This window comes from Alosa pseudoharengus, unplaced genomic scaffold (genome assembly GCF_046254945.1).
Source record: "Alosa pseudoharengus isolate Yale_2024_CS ecotype anadromous, Long Island Sound unplaced genomic scaffold, YU_APseudo_1.1 YU_APseudo_1.1_scf_7, whole genome shotgun sequence".
Taxonomy (NCBI): domain Eukaryota; kingdom Metazoa; phylum Chordata; class Actinopteri; order Clupeiformes; family Clupeidae; genus Alosa; species Alosa pseudoharengus.
Window position 1 is genome coordinate 24,858,779 of NW_027468859.1, and position 19,876 is coordinate 24,878,654.

At 41.0% G+C, this 19,876-nt stretch overlaps 1 protein-coding gene across 1 annotated transcript; it reads right to left on the reverse strand.

Moving 5' to 3' along the window:
• Positions 1–18,790: 18,790 nt before the first annotated feature.
• Positions 18,791–19,652, reverse strand: LOC143109257 (trace amine-associated receptor 13c-like). Its single transcript, XM_076271915.1, has 2 exons — positions 19,647–19,652; positions 18,791–19,318 (listed from the first exon to the last, which is right to left on the reverse strand). The coding sequence occupies exons 1-2, from the start codon at positions 19,650–19,652 to the stop codon at positions 18,791–18,793; spliced, it is 534 nt and encodes a 177-aa protein (XP_076128030.1).
• Positions 19,653–19,876: the final 224 nt, after the last annotated feature.

A 19,876-nucleotide genomic window follows, 5' to 3' on the forward strand; every position in this document is an offset into this window, starting at 1 on the left:
ACATTTAATTAGGTAGCACCAACTTTTTTTGACTTGTTTCCTTAAAAATGGCTTGAGTTCTCCTTTAATAGCCTAACCAAGTTCATTTACCGGTAGGCATACTTCCCATTTGGAAAATCAGCAACATCCGGAGTCAATTTGTTTTGAATTTGAATGCTCATTCTGCTTTTTCCTAATTCAAAGTGGTAGAAAGTATCTGAACCAAAGTCATCAGATTTGCCAGACTGGTCTTTCAAGTTGGTAAAAGCTGTGACTTCAGGTATGTTTAATAGAATGCGTACTTGAAGCTTGTGTTGTGGGAGAATGTTTCGATTCCCAGGAAAAGAGATCCGTCAACATGACATTGTAAGGGGATATCCTGGACTGAACTGGACCCTGTTGTGCTCAACATGACATCAACATGACACTGTACTGAACTGGAACCACAGTCAGGTGAAGCACACACTGGCTTCCTGCTACAGCGGCGCTTGGGGAGCAGTGAGGGGTTAGGTGCCTTGCTCAAGGGCACTTCAGCCGTTCCTACTGGTTGGGGTTCGAACCGGCAACCCTCCGGTTACAAGTTCGCTAACCAGTAGGCCATGGCTGCACCCAAACGTGCATATCGCTCTGTTCAAATCACAGCAACCCAAACATGCATATCACTCTGTTCAAATCACAGCAACCCAAACATGCATATCACTCTTTTCAAATCACAGCAACCCAAACATGCATATGGTAGAAATGCATTTATGCCCCTCATCACCTCTTCCCTTTGGTATCTTAAACCCATGAAGTCATCTTCTCTTGTATTTTACATTACCAGAGGTATTGTAAAAAGTACTGTATTGTAGAATTGTAGAAAAGTATTGTAGAAAAGTATTGTAATATTGGTATTCTGCATTCACAGTGTGAAGAGTGAAAAGCAGTTATTTGAAGAGGCACAGGATGTCCGCGCGGTAGTAAAAGGTAGTAAAAGGTAGTAAATAGAATCTACCAAAATTAAGGCCCTTGAAAGGTAGTAAAAGGTAATAAATGCAATTTGACTTGGTAGTAAATTTTTCATCACCACCTCAATATGAGTTTACATTTTTTGCTTAATATTTGTGTCTACATGTTTTAAGTTCATCTTGCCTAATTAAAAAATATATACTGTACGTGCTAACAGGACCTGAGTGAGTCGGAGTCGATAGCAATGACGTAGAAGTAAACTGTGTAGAGTTCCGTGGTTGACAGCCTATCAGCGACGCCAACAAACAAAATTTTCGCCTTTTTGCTTCAGTTGATATTACCATAGACCTCTCCAGAATATATCCCGCCTCCTAACTTCCGTATCCATCCAACTTCCGGGCGTGGATTGTCTATGGGAAATAACATGGCGTTTTGAAAGATCGTACCTGTCAAACTCTGTAGGTGACAAAGTAGAAAAAGCTGCTGGGCAGATTGGCCTACACACTTCTGCCATCTAGTTTCCACTGGATTTTTTGATTTTCGGTGCCGTTTGAGTAGTATAGTCTATAGTATACTACTTAAACGGCACCGACAATCAAAAAATCCAGTGGAAACTAGATGGCAGAAGTGTGTAGGCCAATCTGCCCACCAGCTTTTTCAACTTCGCTACCTACAGATGTTTTACCGGTATGATATTTCGAAACGCCATGTTATTTCCCATAGACAATCCACGCCAGGAAGTTGGATGGATACGGAAGTTACGGAGGCGGGACTTATTCTGGAGAGGTCTATAGACAGTAAAAGAAATGGACGAACAGACTCCGTCGTTTTCAATGGGAGGGCACTGAGTCAAATAGAACGATTTTTCAGTTGGTCCCCCCAGTACTGCGCAGACTCACACTTAACTTCGTGACGTTAGCCATCGAACTGAATCTTGTAACTCATATGATAGATACACAGAAATTCTTCTTACACTTCCTTCGCCTTCAAAGTCATCAAAGTTAAACATTTATTTATGTATTATTATTTATATCATCCTCACCAAGTCGAGTTAATGTTGAAGCTACCATAGCCTACATGATCATCTTCAAAAACAGTCATGCTAAAACAAAACAAAGTTTTAGCCTTGAGGCTAATCTTTTTTCCACTTTTCCGACCTACGGTCAATCCATCGAAAACCTCTGAAATGATTAGTGCCCTTTTTTTAAAAATTAGGTTTACTTTTTTATTATTATTAGGTTCCCTCTGTGTAATGCTTTACCTTAACATACGGTCGTGTATGCTAGGTTTTGCTTATGAGTTACCGTCATAGGCAAGGTGGACTGAGCTTCTTATCCAAACAATACGGTTATCTCCCTACGGCGCGAAAGAGAGATTACGTCAAAGCTAGCTTCCCTCCAACCGAACAAGCTAACCGTTCTTCTTACGGGTAACCAACGTTACGGACGAGCTAGTGGAGTCTGTTTAGCCTTTGTAGTGTTTATGTGGATTACACAGAAGCTACAATATCGGCACAGGATATATGTTATATGAAGTTATGGTATTTCAAAAAAATCTTACAATGAATGGACTTCTACGGGAGTTAGCAGAGAGGTGGTCCCTCCAGCCTACGTCGATTCTTCTACTTCCGGGAATTCGCCTGCCCCCTTGGATATTACAGGATGCAGGGATGCTTTTCGGCGACTCTCGCGTTTTTCACGTCATCTAGGCCCTACCGCAGGCTACCAGAGCAGCGTTTATCATATGGGCCTGCTGGTCCGGTGTCCGGTGCTTCTGTCACTCATCTAATAATATTTGTTCATGTAGCAAAGGAGCGGTAGATGTAGGCCTAGGCAAGCCTATCACTCTGATAGCAGCTAAAAACATATAGGCTACACTCACTCCGTTAGGAGGCAACTCTCTCAGTTTACACTAGGCTACTTCAGCTGGAAGTTTTAACAACTGTGGACTTGACTAGTGTAAGCTTTTGTTCAGCTGACGGTAGCGCTGCCATCTGACTGTGATCATCTAGAACCGTGCAATAAAATTCCACCTATCCCATCAGTAACAAAGTTCGAACTAGTCACTGACATAGTAACCGACAAAACATTTTTAACGCCCTAGACCTAGTATCTAATGTTACGGAATTGCAAGAAAACGAGTGAAAACAATTCCTTAGTTTTAACCACGCAAGTGCGCGTGTCATTTATTAAAACGGTAGAAAACGGAATCAAAGACGGTACTGTCCATCAACAAAAACAGCATGCAGTTTAAAAGTCCCGTTATTTAAAGTCCCAGACATTTAAAGGGAAAGCGATCACTCAAGACAGACCTAGGCCTACACCACAACTGAGTGATGAACGTGAAATTCTTTGAATAGCCTACAAAACACTGCATTTAGATGACAACTGCGTGAAGAACCACGCTAAAGTTAATGGCGAATTAAGTTTATGGCATTCACATTTAAATCATTCAATAGCCTATGAAAACTTGATCAGTTAAATTGTTCTCATAAAAGGAACAGCAGGCCTACAAAATATTCCAAATAGGCTAGTTTTATTGCAGTGACAGAAAACTGCAACATATGAGTTTAAAACCATGTTAAATTTGAAAGCATCTAGCTAGTGACAGGAGGTTTTAGGGGGGGAAAGAAACTCTGTAACCTACTTGATTCCACAGTCAATGTTCAGTATTTGGCCTATAATTTAGCCTATAATATTGGCATTTGAATCCATGAAAACTAACCAAAATCTATAATTTCCTATCGACAACAGACCAGTAATGCATCGAATCGCATTGCTACACATTTTGAAGTATTGAAAAGAATCAAATCATTGGCTTAAATAATCTATATTTTATCAAATTGTGATTAAACTTGATTTACACTCCTTACCTACCTACCTAACTGTTGTTTTGGGAAGTATTTATCATGCAAGCATCGTGCATCCATGCTGAGTAATGCAATGAAATCATAGTTTTCAATTTTGCATTAGTAAAGCAGTCCACTGATGTGCATGTTTTCACGGACTGCTTTGTGTCAAATGTGCAACAACAATACCAATAATAATAGCTTTATATATCCATAAATTGATTTCTGGGCCTATCCTTAGACTGGAGTGGTTTTTTTTTTGTTTGTTTTTTGGGGGGGCGGGGTAGTCGGTGGTGTTTGTTCTTCATTTTTCACCACACGTGTTTGGTGTTTTAGCGTCATTTGTGCCAAGGTTATCATTCACCTTATTAGGGCTAAGGACTGGTTAGGATAACTCAAGGGCTAGGGTTAAGGTAAGGACAACTGAAACTGAACTCCTCGACACTACAAAAAAACATTGTCATTGACAATGACCATACTTAATGATCACAATTAGAAATTATTAGTCTACCTAATATTTATGATTTATACCTTATAGCAAGTAGTAAGTGGTACCCCCCCCCCCCAAAAAAAGGGCTGCTGCTTGATGTCGTGTTGGTAGTAAAAAATATTGTGGAGGTAGTAAAAAAGGTAGTAAAAAGTAGTAAATTCAACTCTATGATTCCTGCATATACCCTGAGGCACCATCATGGCTGCATAACATAGCTGGTTCTGCAGGGTTGATGAGCTGGTGTCATGTTATTTGCTCTCTGGAATGCCCAAATCAGACAAAGAGCACACTGTGGTCTGTTTGAGTGACAGTCACGGAAATTCTAGGAGTGGGAATAACCCTGTCTTGAACCACACCTTAATGCCAGGGGAACACGCTGGGAGGTGTTTTTGTTCTGCTTGATTTCATTTCTAGCTGACTTGTTGTAGTAGGGAACCTGAGTGGTGAAGGAGAACTTTAACAGTGTTTTAATTACAACGTGACAAAAAAATTTACCAAAGTGTAATCAATAATCCCAATCCAACACCCAATGTGTTTTATTTACAACGTGACAAACATGTATCAACTGTGACAGAGTGCTAGCTTCTATAGCTACCATGTATTTTTGTTTTGCAGGTTACCCAAATAAATGGATAGAACCAGAGGCAGTTACAAGCAGTCAATATTTTATTTAGGGCTGTATTTTGGGCCACCAGCGCATGGCGTAATACTCGTTATTCATTCGCGGAAAGTTGAATTCGTTATTTTGCACGTTTATTTTTTAAGCATTGCGCCCAGGGGTGTGGCAATTAACAACCTAGGGAGGGACCTAGCGCATTGTCTAAAAATCGCTATCATACACCACCTAAACCTGGTCAGAAGTCAATGGCGAGTTGTTCATATGCTATTTTAAGAGCGCATGTCAACAGTCATATTGGCAGGTGCACGCACCATCCTTCTATCATTCATGAACGCACACCAGCGCACGTCCATGCAAAGCATTACAAATTGCACGATTACAATGGGAAACATAATTAGAATAAAGATATTACGAAATACTGTACATCTATACTATTCACCATCATTTGCAAATTGGTAATGACGGTTAAAAGTGATTAGGGGAGAGGCGAGAGACACGTATGGAGCACAGCTGAAGACGCACTGTCACGAGATATATGCAACTCCTCTGCAGGATAAACGTTGTTTTATTCAGTCATTTGAGCAACATTAGGGTAAGTGTTGCTTTTTCCAGCCTATGTTTTCGATGGTAACCCATTGTCAGTCAATAGTGAAAGTAACTGCATATAACTGTCTTGTCGTTGACTGACTCCTTGGTGAAGTTAGTTTCACTTTGCCAATGAGTTCAAATAATAGACGAGTGCAAATGTGTGAAGGCTATGCTAGGTTTTAGTAAAGCATGGTTTAAGAATGACTATTCCATATGGTCTCGCAAGCAGCCTCCTTCAAATGCGCCGTTGAATGCCAAAATACCGATGCATTTATTTGACATATCGCGCGTTGCGCCGTTAAAGGGAATGACAGATGTCATTCTCATTGGTTTAAAATGATGTTACGCCCCAAACACACCCATATGACTGATTAAAAGACCTAGGAACACCTTGTTACACCATGCGCTCCACTTTTGAGAACGAAACCCCTCCCAATGTGAACTGGACATCCTACTAAATTTGAATAGACTTTTGACGAGTGACAATGCACTTTAGAATGTCATGATAGGGCCCTTAGTGTCTTTGCTTGTGTTTGGCAGGGGTAACAAGATATAAATTATTCAACATACATCATGACGAGGGACAAGAAAACAAAACACATAATATAGGCCCAGAGGACCAACCCAAGTAGTTAGCCGTACTGCTAAGGTACAACTGACAAATCTTCAGCCATACGTGATTAATAGTACACTCATGCACACACAAGGAACGAACTGCAGATTGTGTCAAAACTCAACCATTAGTAAGATTGTAGTTTCTAAGAAGACTGCAAAACGGACTCCGACTTGGCTTTGTTGCTGCTGAAATTGTAAGTTGCCTACCCTTGGGTGAACTTTGTTTTTGTAATGTGGTTTGATAGTCTCTTGAACAATGTGTTTGCTCGACCGTTTTATTGTGAGCCCTGTATGTGTTTAGCTTGGTTTCTTGATGGCTAGCTAGCTAGTGGGGGTTTAGCGTAGCAGTCACTTGCTACCGAAGCTGCAGGGGGAGCTATGTCGTGAAAAATGCCAGCCAAAATCAGGCGAAAACCCAGAAACAGCGAAGGAATAACCAGACTTGCATAGGGCTTCTTTAAGCCCCCAATGTCGTCTTCCAAGCGCTGCATGGAAGGCACTAGGGTTAGGTTAGGTTGATTTGTCCGCGTGAGGATCAAATCAAGCTCTTTGTCAGCTTTGTGAGTAGGTGGGCTGCAAACCAGTTCAAGGTCAAACGAGTGGATCAGGGTGGGGCTTCTAAGTGGATGTTCATATCGCTGAGGACGAGTAGCGGACAGTCATGCTCAGGGATGGAACACAGCAGTGTCCAGTTCATCCATAAAGTCACCTAGTTGGTGAGCTGATGGCGTGGTATTCAAATGAGACATTATTTGTTTGAAGGCAGCAGCGGACTGAATTTCCATTTGTTGGAAATAAGCAGGCCCGTCCCACCTCCTTGTCCAGATGGGCGAGGGGTGTTCTCTGGTTTGATCCAAGTCTCAGTGAGAGCAAGGAGTTCCAAAGAAAGGTGGCATATCCAGCAATGAAATCCGTTTTGTTGACTGCAGATTGGCAGTTCCACAAGCCCATGGAGAAGGAGGTGTCTGACAGGCACTAGCCACTACCACCGACTCCTGGTACTTCTGGTTTATTCAGGGGCACACAATGAGGTGCACTGCCACCCAGCTTCCTTATTCTCTCTCAGTTCCTCCTCAGACGTAGTCTCTGACAGAGACGCCATATGTCACATAAACAGACACTGATAAGTGCCACTGCCACAAAAACAGAAGCAACAGCACCTCACCTCACGGGGCCACATAAGCTAGACATGTTATACAACTGTTGGACAATATGTTCTGTCAGCACATCAAAATAGTTACGCGAAGTAGCCTACACGCTGAAATTGCAGCGGGTGCCGATTTTGCCAATTGTGCCAAAATAACACCAATGTAGAAGATTCAAAAATATTGCAAGTAGGCTAGCAACATGTTGAAGTTCGTTGAATTTGAACGAGCATACAAGCATACAGAGCAGAGGGACAGTGAGCAGGTGGTGAAGAGTGTAGCCTAGTTGACGCTACATGATAACAAGAACTCAGTGATGGAGCAGGTAGGCTGTGTGACATGACATGGTGACGATGATGATTATGATGACTTATTCATTGCGATAATGTAATGATATGGTAATGACAGCATAGTATGGTAATGACAACAAAGTAAGGCCCTGCTGTGATCATAATAACAAATAGTGCAACTTAAGTTTTCTAAATAAATAATTTGCAAACCCGGACAGCAATAGAGTGTCAAATCAACGTTAATTGTTGGTCAGATTGATCAGTTTCCGTCAGACGCCCATAATTCAACATCGATGGCATGAGTGGTGGTTGGTCTCTCAAAGTAGTGTGGAAAGGGTTCTATCTCTGAAGCGTTCTCTTGGTAAAGATGGGCTAAAAGACTGTAGACTGACGGAAATGTAGGCTACAAAACGTCAAGTTATATTCATGCACAAGCCAAGTAAGCTATAGGCTACTGGAAGACATTAAAGGGAATTAGTTCATGTAGCTGTACTGTTCTAAAATGCACCAGTAAAGTAGGTAGGTAGTATAGCCTACAGGAATAAAATATTTCCACCAACAGGCAACAAAGTTGCCCTGTTTATTTTGTGTTGTTTCAGTTGTCCTACTGGTATAAATTACAATAAGGTCTACCACAATCTACAACTGTAGTTAATTTAGTTCTTTACACATAAGCTTCAGTGATGTTTTGGTAATGCTATCTATTGAACATTGTATACTGTAGTTTAAATGTAGCCTATTGAATAATTTGAAATGATACTTTGAATTCAAGCAGAAACTTTTCTTTCATAATTGCTTGTATAGCCTACTTGAATATGGAGATAATGTGCTCCATGGCTACCTCTGATCAGTCAGAGTGATAGCCAGTGAGGCCTACGTTTGTCCACAGTGCATCACGACACTTAGTTGAAAATTTAGGCATATTTAAGGGTAATGCAAGGATTTTGTATTTAATTAGGTGTGCCCGATTGATTTGAGGGCTGCTTGGGCCAAATATACCGTTTTTTTTGTCCCTTTCAGTATCTGACTTCATGCTAGCCCCCACACTACCACCGACCCCTGGTACTTCTGGTTTATTCAGGGGCACACACTGAGGGGCACTGCCACCCAGCTTCCTTTTTCTCTCTTAGTTCCTCCTCTGTTGTGGTCTCTGACAGTGACATAATATGCCACATAAACAGACAGTGATAAGTGCCACTGCCACAAAAACAGAAGCAACAGCACCTCACCTCACATGGCCACATAAGCTAGACAAAAAAGTGGCTCCTGGCCAGTCCAAACCAGACCATTTTGTTTTGAAGTCTAAATAAAAAGGAAGTTTTCTGTCTGCACTTGCAGCATGACCCAGTTGCAAAATGGTGAGCTCTCCAGCAAAGAAAGCTACAGTTATAGGAAATATATTAGAATTATTTTTGATGAATGATAAATTATATCCGGAATTGGAAAAACAGAGGAAAGACAGACAACAGATTGTGCACACATTTTTTTTTGGGGCTTCAGGTTTTGAGTGGACATAGTAGTTAAGTAAGTACAGTGAGTATATAGTAGGCCCTATTTATTGGTAACCAGCAACAAGTGCAATTTGTTAATCGCTGTCATTCTCTCTCCTGCCAACAAAAATGTGTTACGTTCCAAGTAGCAGTGCGTAATTCTGCTTCATAAAGTTGAACAAATACATTGGTCATATAAATAGCCAGTTTATGGTCTACAGTGTAGAGTTGGTAAGTTATGGTAGACCAACTTGGAGTGAATATACAGGGGGATTTCTTTGGCTCTTAGTCTGGCAGGTGCGCACGTAGACATAGCCTACAGCCGAACACTGCAAGCGCCAATGACTCGTGCTCTCACGACAACCACGTCGTTAACTTAAATAGGCCTACTGTAGGTTAACATCACTCTGAGTTCGCATTCAAGCAAGCAAAACGATGATTTGAATACATCTGTTTCTCTGGAAGGGCAAGGGGTAACAACAGGACAACACAGAGACAGGCCAGAATGCAGGACTAATGTTATGAGAGTATTACAGTAATATGGGATATTTTTTGGGAAAACATTAAAACGGCAAGACAGCGGGGAAAAGTTAAAATGATAGGCCTAAACCCGGAAAAAGTTGGCATGTTAGGTATTTTTCGGTCCCTGTGATTATTTGTGAAATTGTGCAAATGGCCTTTTCAAGTCATTTGAGAAGGAAGGAGTGTAGCAAGCTCCCAAATTGACGCTCGTCTGAGAAATTGAGTTTTGCATAGTGTTCAGCTTCGGCAGCTTTACAATGACTGAGGAAGCCTAGAGACGAGTCCATAGCAACAAGTTCATGTGTTGAATTTGTTATTACCCAGTGTGCTTTGTTGAATGGTCTCAATGTTTTATTGTTTTATTTCATGTGAATACTTACTAGAGGAGTAACTTATTTCCAGTAGGCTAATGCAGTTGCAGGAAGTGTGCATTTAGTTTCCATGCTTATTGTGTTTCCACAACAATGTTAGTGAGTAAATCTACTGAAATGGCCACCATCTTGGTGAAGTGTGATGTGTAAGATCAGAAAGCAGAGGGTGACTTTAGAACGATAGCTTAAGTCGATGTGCCTTCATAGCGCTTTATAGCGTGGGAGGAAGGTATCGACAATTGGCCGGGGAGGGTCATGTCTTTTTTGAAAAGGCTGCTGGAGCGTCGTTGAAAATTTTCTTGCAGGCAGGGGAGGGTCATGCAACTTTTGATTGAAGCACTCAAAATCCCTCCGGTGACCCCGTTTATAAATAACGAACGGTCCCTAACATAAATGGAGATGCCATGGCTGACAGCACTGCAGTGACGGGGACACTGTACTGTAGGAGATGCCATCCTTCGGATGAGACATTAAACCGAGGTCCTGACTCACTGTGGTGATTAAAGGTGCTCTAAGCGATGCGACACATTTTTTTTAGGCTAAAACATTTTATGTTACTTACTGCAAACATCACCTAACCATCCGCTAGCTGTCTGTGTCCTGAATACACTGTAAAAAAACGTGATCTCTGTGGACAGCCCAGGCTCCAAAAACGGCAACAAAAACAACCTGGGCAAACCTAGCCCATAAAAACATAACAAACTGGTCCAGCAAATCACAGAGATGCGCGTTTAGGAGAGTTTCAATTGCACAGGAGGGAGGGTAGGAAGTAGCAAGCTAGCTCTCTGTTTTGTTTAAAGATCCCATGGAACTTTCGCAGAGTAGGGGATCCCCCCGGTGTCCTGGCCAAACTTCCAATCAGCCCCCCTAATCATCCCCCACTGTAATTGGCTCATTCGCTCCCTCACTCTTCACCTCAAGCTGGTGTGTGGTGCGCATAATGGCTGCCGTGCACAGGTGGCTGCTACACATTGGCGGTGGTTAGTGAGGTCCCTCCTTCCTTGTGAAGCGCTTTGAGTGTTGAGAAAAGCGCTATATAAATTAACGCGTTGTTGTTGTTGAACAGTGACATGCAGAGCCACTTGCTTCCTCCTATCAACTGCCACAGTTCCTCTTCTGACATGGTGCCAAACAATCAATATCACCCCAGCCTAAGAGAGCCACAACACTAGTCACCTGTTTAGAACCCCACTCTTAGTTCCCTGATGTGTTATCTGACAAAAGGCATTCTTCAAGCACATGCGGTAATGAGACTATGCAAGACTATGCTCTTATAGTGCTGGTGTCAACATTTCCTTGTTCCTGGATGCAGTGGAAATATGACAGCAGGTGATTTTGTTTGGATTGCTTCCATTTCTTGCTCCATCTGGTGTAAGGTTAGGGCAGGGGTCAGGAACCTTTTTTGCCTGGAGAGACACTTTTAGTTAGAAGAAAAATATTAGATATTTAACTTACAGTTACTTTCATTCAAAAGAGTTTTTTTTTTGTAAAAAGTAATGTGCAAGTAACTTGAAATGTAAAGTGGAATGCCAGAAGTATAGGCCTTTAGGCTTCCCATGTAGGCTAAACACCACCCCCTATTTTCCCAGTGACCTTTGGTATGCAAAGTTACACCATAGTTAACAACACAACACTCAATTTTCGTTGACATGTCATTGGAGAAATTGAACATTAGGCCTACTAGAGATTAGATTTGGTGATGGCCTTGGAGTCTGGCTGGCTCATATTCAGTGAGGAACTCATGCAAGAATTGAGGCCGTCATCATTTAAAGGGGTGGTTCAGGATTTTGGACATAGGACCTCATTTCCAAGTTAGGAAGTGTGATATTTATCAGTGGAGACCGTTTTCAACACATTTCATCCAGTCCTTCTAATTGCAGAGTTTGCAGGTGCTAGGCTAGCGCAAGTCATCAGTATGTGTTAGCCTGCCACTAAAAACAGTCTTACCCACTCTAAAGTGCATAGATATATAACAAAATTCCATAACAAAAAAACATGGTAATTTATGCTCACTTATGCATGCTAATTTATGCTATTACTGAACTAGCCTGGCCCTTTTTTAAGCTGTCTGGAAACAGAGTCCCAAAAGACGGTTCCATCAACTTGTGTTTTCATGTTCTTATCACCGTTATAGAGATTGGCATGGTTTTATTTCAGTTTGTATAATACCTGGTTTGATTTGCATTGAGAGATGATCTTATGGAAAGTACCCCATGCCAATCGTGAGATATGGTGAAGGGTATGTGATGATATGGGCTATTTTAATTCCAAAGGCCAAGGGAACTTTATCAGGATGCATAGAGATCTGCACACAAAAACAATTGCTACCAACAAGTGTTGCCAACCACTCAAAGGCAAAATAAAGTGTTCCAACCATTAACCAACGAGATGCGCATTCAGGAGAGTTTCAATTGCACGGGAGAGAGGGGGAGGGAGTAGTGAGCTAGCTCTCTGTTTTGTTTGAATGTCAACAGAAGTGACGTTACCCCGCCATTGCTGATACAACCTTTAAAGGTTGGATATTTACTAATTTTTTTACTTTAAGAATTAAGCATTACTAGAGGAAATTAAGGCATTAAGATCAATTTCCAAAAGACAATTTTATATTCCTCTTTTTAGTCAACTTTAGCATGGGCTCAAAAACTTAGGAGCTTAACTGTATTTACTAGTTCTGATAAATTTATGAAAAATATACTTATTAAAAAAGATCATTAATTTGCCATGCGTGTTGTTCTACAAATCATGATACACTCCAGCTCTGCACTGCTTTGTGATGCAGCAGGTAGAATGATGGCATTTCAAACCAGTCATCCCTGCTCGCTCTCAATTGCACTTCCCATTTAAATCTTGCTCTTGGTAGCCGCTTTGACATAATCTAATTATTCTAGAGACTTTATATATTATTTATATAGCATTATTAGATAGTTTTACACTTTAAAATCAAACAAATAATATTGATAAGGGGTCGAGTACATTCCTGTAGCATTTCCTAAATTTATAACACAAACTACCGGTAATTTAATAATTTTCTGATAACATGGGAGGCCATCGGTTTCACATAAATCTGCAACTGTGCTGCTTTTTCTTTTGAAAATGTGAACTCTGTTCTTGTAGGCATACTAAAATGGAGGGATGTTGGAAGTGGGGTAGTTTTCTTCTTTTGGAGCTGGTTCAGAAAAGTTAACTTCATAAGGGTTAACAGCAACAGTGACATCTAGTGGTTACAGCATGGAATGACATGTACATATGGAAAACAATATTCCTGTAATCCTTTTGAGATGTCTAACTTGGGGGTTTTAGGGGTGCTGAATCTATCCCAGCCATTAGTTTTGAGTAAAAATGACTCCAAGTCCATAAAAAAATCCATAACAAGTGGTTTTATTGAACAATTATAAAACAAAACTTCCTCAGTGTTGCCAGATATCCGCCCAATTGGGCTTCTTTTGACTTCGTCGGGCGGGGGAAAATAAGTCGGCGGGCAAATACAAATTTTAGTTGAATGGATCTCTATGACAAAATCGTTGTTGGGGCTGTTTTTTGCTGATGAGGGCGGGTTTTTGAGCGTGATTGGGCGGAAATCACTCATCCCAATCTGGCAACACTGAACTTGATGAGTTTAAAATTTAACAAACCTCATCCCTCAACTCCCCTGCACTCCTGTTATTATCTGGCTGATTGATGTTCAAGTGTATAATTTGCTGTAATTACAATAACTTTATATATTGACAGTCATGTCGTGTTGTGCTGTGGGTTGTACTAACAGGCATTCTCAGGGAAGCTCTGTGCAGTTTTTTCGGTAAATGTTAGCCTACTACATTACGTTAGCGATACCTTAGCCATTAAAGCAGACTAACAAGTTAACTGAATTTTACAGACATGTAGCTTTTCGGACATCCCTACAATGGTTATTATGGTCATATACTGAATACAGCCAGAGAGATTTTTATTTTGAAGACACTTGAAACATTGAGATGTTTAATGAGAAAAAGTTACTGTGTTATTATTAATGTATCTGATTTTTTATTGTGCTGGGAATAGCGGTGCAGTTAGCTGACGTTAGGCTACCTGTTACGTTAGCTACCAGGTTAATTTACCTCAGTATTAAGCGGTACCATGTATTAACGTTATTATAATTAAAAAGTAGTCAAATGTAACCATGTAGTTCTTAAAAGAAGCCGTGTACGTGAAGTATTTCAAATTTTAACATTAACAGTTCTTGGTGAGATTTAATCAGATTTAATGTTAACACGTAATGTTAATGTTGATGTTATGACAGCTGTTTTCGCAATTAAGGCGGTCTAACATAGCTAAAGTTATGCTACCGAGTTAATATGCCTCAGCATTCAGCGACGGTAGCTACGTTTATTAAAGGTAGCCTAGTGTAATGAATGCAGTGTTTCCCCTACAATGTATTCATCAGCGGCGCAGCGCCGCTCCTGAAATTCAAGTGCCACTGCAAAAAAAGTTGGCTAATTTAAAAAAAAAAAAAAAAAACATGCAAGTGAACTTCAGGAACAGCTGCCGTTCGTTCAGGTTTGATGTCAATAAATAATAGTAGGCGCAGTCAGGGATTCCACAGGAGATCACGCTTGTTTGTGTTTAAGTTTATTAGCAGACGCAATTTTGTGCAAAAAAACATAGCCTACATTATGTTAACCAAGGAACCAAATTAAACACGCCAGCGAGATAGCTCGCCCCTACTTCAGTAGCCTATTGACCTCTCCAGAATAAGTCCCGCCTCCATAACTTCCGTATCTATCCAACTTCCGGGCGTGGATTGTCTATGGGAAATAACCTGGCGTTTCGAAATATCATACCGGTAAAACATCTGTAGGTAGCGAAGTTGAAAAAGCTGGTGGGCAGATTGGCCTACACACTTCTGCCATCTAGTTTCCACTGGATTACTACTTAAACGGCACCGAAAATCTAAAAATCCAGTGGAAACTAGATGGCAGAAGTGTGTAGGCCAATCTGCACAGCAGCTTGTTATACTTTGTCACCTACAGAGTTTGACAGGTACGATCTTTCAAAATGCCATGTTATTTCCCAAGACAATCCACGCCCGGAAGTTGGATGGATACGGAAGTTAGGAGGCGGGACTTATTCTGGAGAGGTCTATTCCCAGATAAATTCCACGCATTGTTTCGTTTTTGTTTGTGATACAGGCAATGCTTTCAAGCCCTGTGTTGCTAACATATCTAGGCTGTGAAACTAAGGTCTAGCTAGCCTATTGGTGGGTTTAATTGAATTTGAGTAATAGGATACGCAACCATTAACATCTGGAGATAGTTTGTAATTCCTGTAGAGCTCACCAAAATTATAGAAATGATACAAGACACTTATCTCCTATAATCCTAAATAGATTTTCTTCGAGTTTTTGAGCATTTATTTTACCAAATGACATGGAAAACATAATTCATTTCATCCACATATTCTTATGTAGCCTGGCCTTGGCCTGTCTACGTACTTCCGGTCGATTTCTTTTCCCTACAGTACTCCGTCTGGAATAGGTTGATTCACGCTCGTTTACTTCGGCAGTTTGACAGCCGACCAACCAGCGAACAGAGGGTGTCCCTGAGAGCGATTACGTACCCAGGCATTGTGTTTCAATTACTACGTCCCCGCCCCTGAAGCAGATCGCTTGGAATACATCAACGTAGGGAGCGAAAAGGACTTAGGGACCGTTCGTTATTTATAAACGGGATCACCGGAGGGATTTTGAGTGCTTCGAACAAAAGTTGCATGACCCTCCCCTGCCTGCAATATAATTTTCAACGACCCTCCAGCAGCATTTTCAAAAATGACATGACCCTCCCGGGCCAATTGTCGATGTCTTCCGCCCACGCTCGCGCTATGATAACACATCAACATATGCTACCGTCCTAAAATCAACCTCTGCTTTCTGATCTTACACATCACACTTCACCAAGATGGTGGCCATTTCAGTAGATTTACTCCCTAACATTGTTGTGGAAACACAATAAGCATGGAAACTAAATGCACACTTCCTGCAACTGCATTAGCCTACTTGAAAAGTTACTCCTCTAGTAAGTATTCACATGAAATAAAACAATAAAGCATTGAGACCATTCAACAAAGCACACTGGGTAATAACAAATTCAACACATGAACTTGTTGCTATGGACTCGTCTCTAGTCTTCCTCAGTCATTGTAAAGCTGCCGAAGCTGAACATTATCCAAAACTCAATTTCTCAGACGAGCGTCAATTTGGGAGCTTGCTACACTCCTTCCTTCTCAAATGACCGAAAAATACCTAACATGCCAACTTTTTCCCGGTTTATCATTTTAACGTTTCCCTGCTGTCTTGCCGTTTTAATATTTTCCCGTAGAATATCCCATGTTACTGTAATACTCATAACATTAGTCCTGCATTCTGCACTGTCTCTGTGTTGTCCTGTTGTTACCCCTTGCCCTTCCAGTGAAACAGATGTATTCAAATCATCGTTTTGCTTGCTTGAATGCGAACTCAGAGTGATGTTAACCTAGGCCTATTTAAGTTACAGTAACTACGTGGTTGTCGTGAGAGCAAGATTCATTAGCGCTTGCGGTGTTCGGCCGTAGGCTATGCCTACGTGCGCACCTGCCAGGCTAGACAAAGAATTTCCCCTGTATATTCACTCCAAGTTGGCCTACCATAACTTACCAACTACACTGTAGACCATAAACTGGCTATTTATATGACCAAATGTATTTGTTCAACTTTATGAAGCAGAATTACGCACTGCTACTTGGAACGTAGGCCTAACACATTTTTGTTGGCAGGAGAGAGAATGACAGCATTAAGAAATTGCAGTTGTTGCTGGTTACCAATAAATACTATATATTTTTTTGCAAACAACAAAAACAGAAAGGATGGAGACAGCAAAGCTAGAGATGGGCAGGAACAAGGTCAATTGGTAGAAATGCTTGTCAAAACGTTAGGAGCTGGATGTGTGGATGAATGAAGCACAAGTATGCTTTGTGTTAAGCATGCACACAGGTTAAGTTAGGCTACACGGTAAACTACAAGTAAACCAAAGTTAAATTTAGCTTTTTTAGGTCTGGATAAAGTTGACCAAATGGATATAGGCTGTTAGGCGTGAATAAAGTAGGCTACTTTGTTGCTCCAACGTTAATGGGGACGAATGTTGACATTTTCCGTATTTTGCGTGAGAAACCCGGGAAATCTCCCTCATTTTCATTGTTCAATGTTGACAGAGCTATATGGAACGAAAGAGAACGTTATATGGCGACAGAAATCAACAATCAAACAAGCCACTTTGATTTTTTGCTGTTTTCATTAATACAAAAGATGGGTGACCCTCCCTCCTAGACAAAAAAAAGTTAGGTGACCCTCCCCTCAACAAAGAATAAAAAGACATGACCCTCCCCTATTTTCCTCCGGTGACCCCGTTTATAAATAACGAACGGTCCCTTATGAAATCTTTGAGCAAATGTAGGAGTGTCATGAACGAAGTCACAGTGGAGTAGGATGTTATATCGTCAGCTAAACTTTAGTCATAGATTTTGTCACTTGAAATAGGCTACGAACGTACCCGAGTCAAACTGTAGTTTAATAGGCTACATGGTCGGGTCAAAATCGCTATTTTTCAAACACTAAGAAGGCTCGACATAACTTGAAACTTTGATCGAAGCATCATCAGTGTCTCTACATATGAACTCGAGCATTAAGAACATTGTTCGTGTACACATAGTTTACTAAAAAGAAAGATTTTGGACAACAGAAAAAACAAGTGAGCTGTTCAAAACCTCGAACAACGATTAACCAGCAGCCTCGCCTGACATTAGAACACGACACTACAGCCCCTCAATAACAAAACCGGGCATCAGCAGCCCGGAGGCATAGATGAGTTGTAGGGCTAATGTTTTTTTGCTTTGGACAGTGGTGTAGTCTACGTGATATGCAGGACTACGCAGTATACCCATTTCAAAAGCATCACTATCTCAGTATACCCACTTAAAATAGGCAACTAGGCCCTATTAACATTTGGGGTGTGCTGTCTCATTTTCTCTTCACATTGTACACCTCAGACTTCCAGTACAACTCTAAGTCATGTCTGTCACCCGCAGAAGTTCTCAGATGATTCTGCAGTTGTGGGGTGTGTCAGTGATGATGAGGAGACGGAGTACAGGCAACTGGTGGACGGCTTTGTGACATGGTGCAGGAGCAACCACCTTGTCTTGAATGTGGCTAAGACAAGTGAAATGGTGGTGGACTAGGAGGGCCAGGCCTGAGCTAAATAACATTTCAAATCTGGGTGAGAAAGAAGAAATTGTAGAAAACTACTAATATTTGGGGGTTCTTATAGACAGTAAACTGTATTGGAGATACAACACTGAGGCTGTATACAAGAAGGGTCAGAGCAGACTCTATTTCTTGAGAAAGCTCAGGTCATTTAATGTGTGCAGCAAAATGCAAGTGCAAAAGTGCAATTTTCTTTTCTGCCATCTGTTGGGGCAGTACCATTACAGCCAAGGACACTAAAAAAACGAATAAGATCACAAGGAAGGAGGAGCAACCCTGGAGTTGCTGGTGGAGAGAACGATGCTGCACAATCTTAAATATATTGGACAATGGCTCACATCCTACACAACTTACTACACCAACTAAACTGTAAGAAAGACAGATACAGAAATATTTTTTTACCCACTGCAACAGCACTTTATAAGGACTTCCCCCTGAGCAGAGAGAGAGAGGAATAACATTTTTAGAATAATTTATGTATGTATGTATGTATATGTGAACGATGTTTGTATGGCTACTGAAACATAATTTCCCTTTGTGGATGAATAAAGTATATCTATCTATCTACTGTACATCTAATGAGGCCCATGGTTGTTACAACCAAGAACAGCAAAAAAAATCACTTCAGCTGCATGAAAGAGGACTCGGGGGTACATATACGACACCTCAGAGTCAACTTAATGCTATTTTGAAACCATGGGTAGAAAAAAGCATAAATAACTGGATTAAACAAAGAATTCAGGTAAACCATACTGTTTGTGCAGTTTAGCACAATCTCTAACACTTGGCCGTTGATAAACCTAGCCATGACATTAGCAGTGAAACATGGAACAACACATAACAAAAATACAAACACAAGTATTCCCAGCACTTTGGCAGCTTTTCTCTCAGATCGTTTGGGCATGTTCTCATTCTTGCTTTCATTTACATTGATCTGATTATTATTAGCTGCCCTGATGGCATTGGCGTGCTTCCTGGCAATGGCAAAGATTTTGATATACAATATAATCATGATGGAGCAAGGTAATGCAAACATCACCACAAAATCAACCCAAGACCAAATTTCGCTCACAACAACGGGACACTCGCTCGGACACAGTGCCTGCGAGTAGCAATGTAGACTCCACTGGTGTAGCCCCTGTCTGTGCTACCGTCAGGTATGCTGTCTCCCCATAAACATTTGTGGTTTTATGTTATGTATATTGTGGTGTTTTCATTGTTTAATCTTCTGTGTTCTGTAGGGATGGGCAGAACGAGGCTTTGTGAAACAACGAAACGTTCGAAGCAATTGCGCCGGAATGTGTCGAGGTTTCGAAACAATCCGACACCCGTAACTCCATGTTAGCAAAACTAGCCACTAGATGTCACCATCACATTTTGACCGTGAAGCACAACTGCTTCAGACGAAGAATATAAATAGCCAACATGGAACGCACGATTTCGTCCACAGCTACGTGGTTGAGTGGTTAACACACTTGCATTCGGCCGGAGCGTCCGGTGTTCGATTTCCTGCTGGTGCTTAGAAATTTCAGACTATATGCCTTCAATAACAAGAATATTTTTTATATCTGCCAGTTAGATGTTTTGTTATTTCAGTTTCATAGTACATTATCCTTTGGAATATGCTGGAGAGGAAAATGCTACAATGGTTTTAAAATGTAGGCTATGCTTATGGCCCAGGGTTTTTTTTGGGAACATGTTGTAG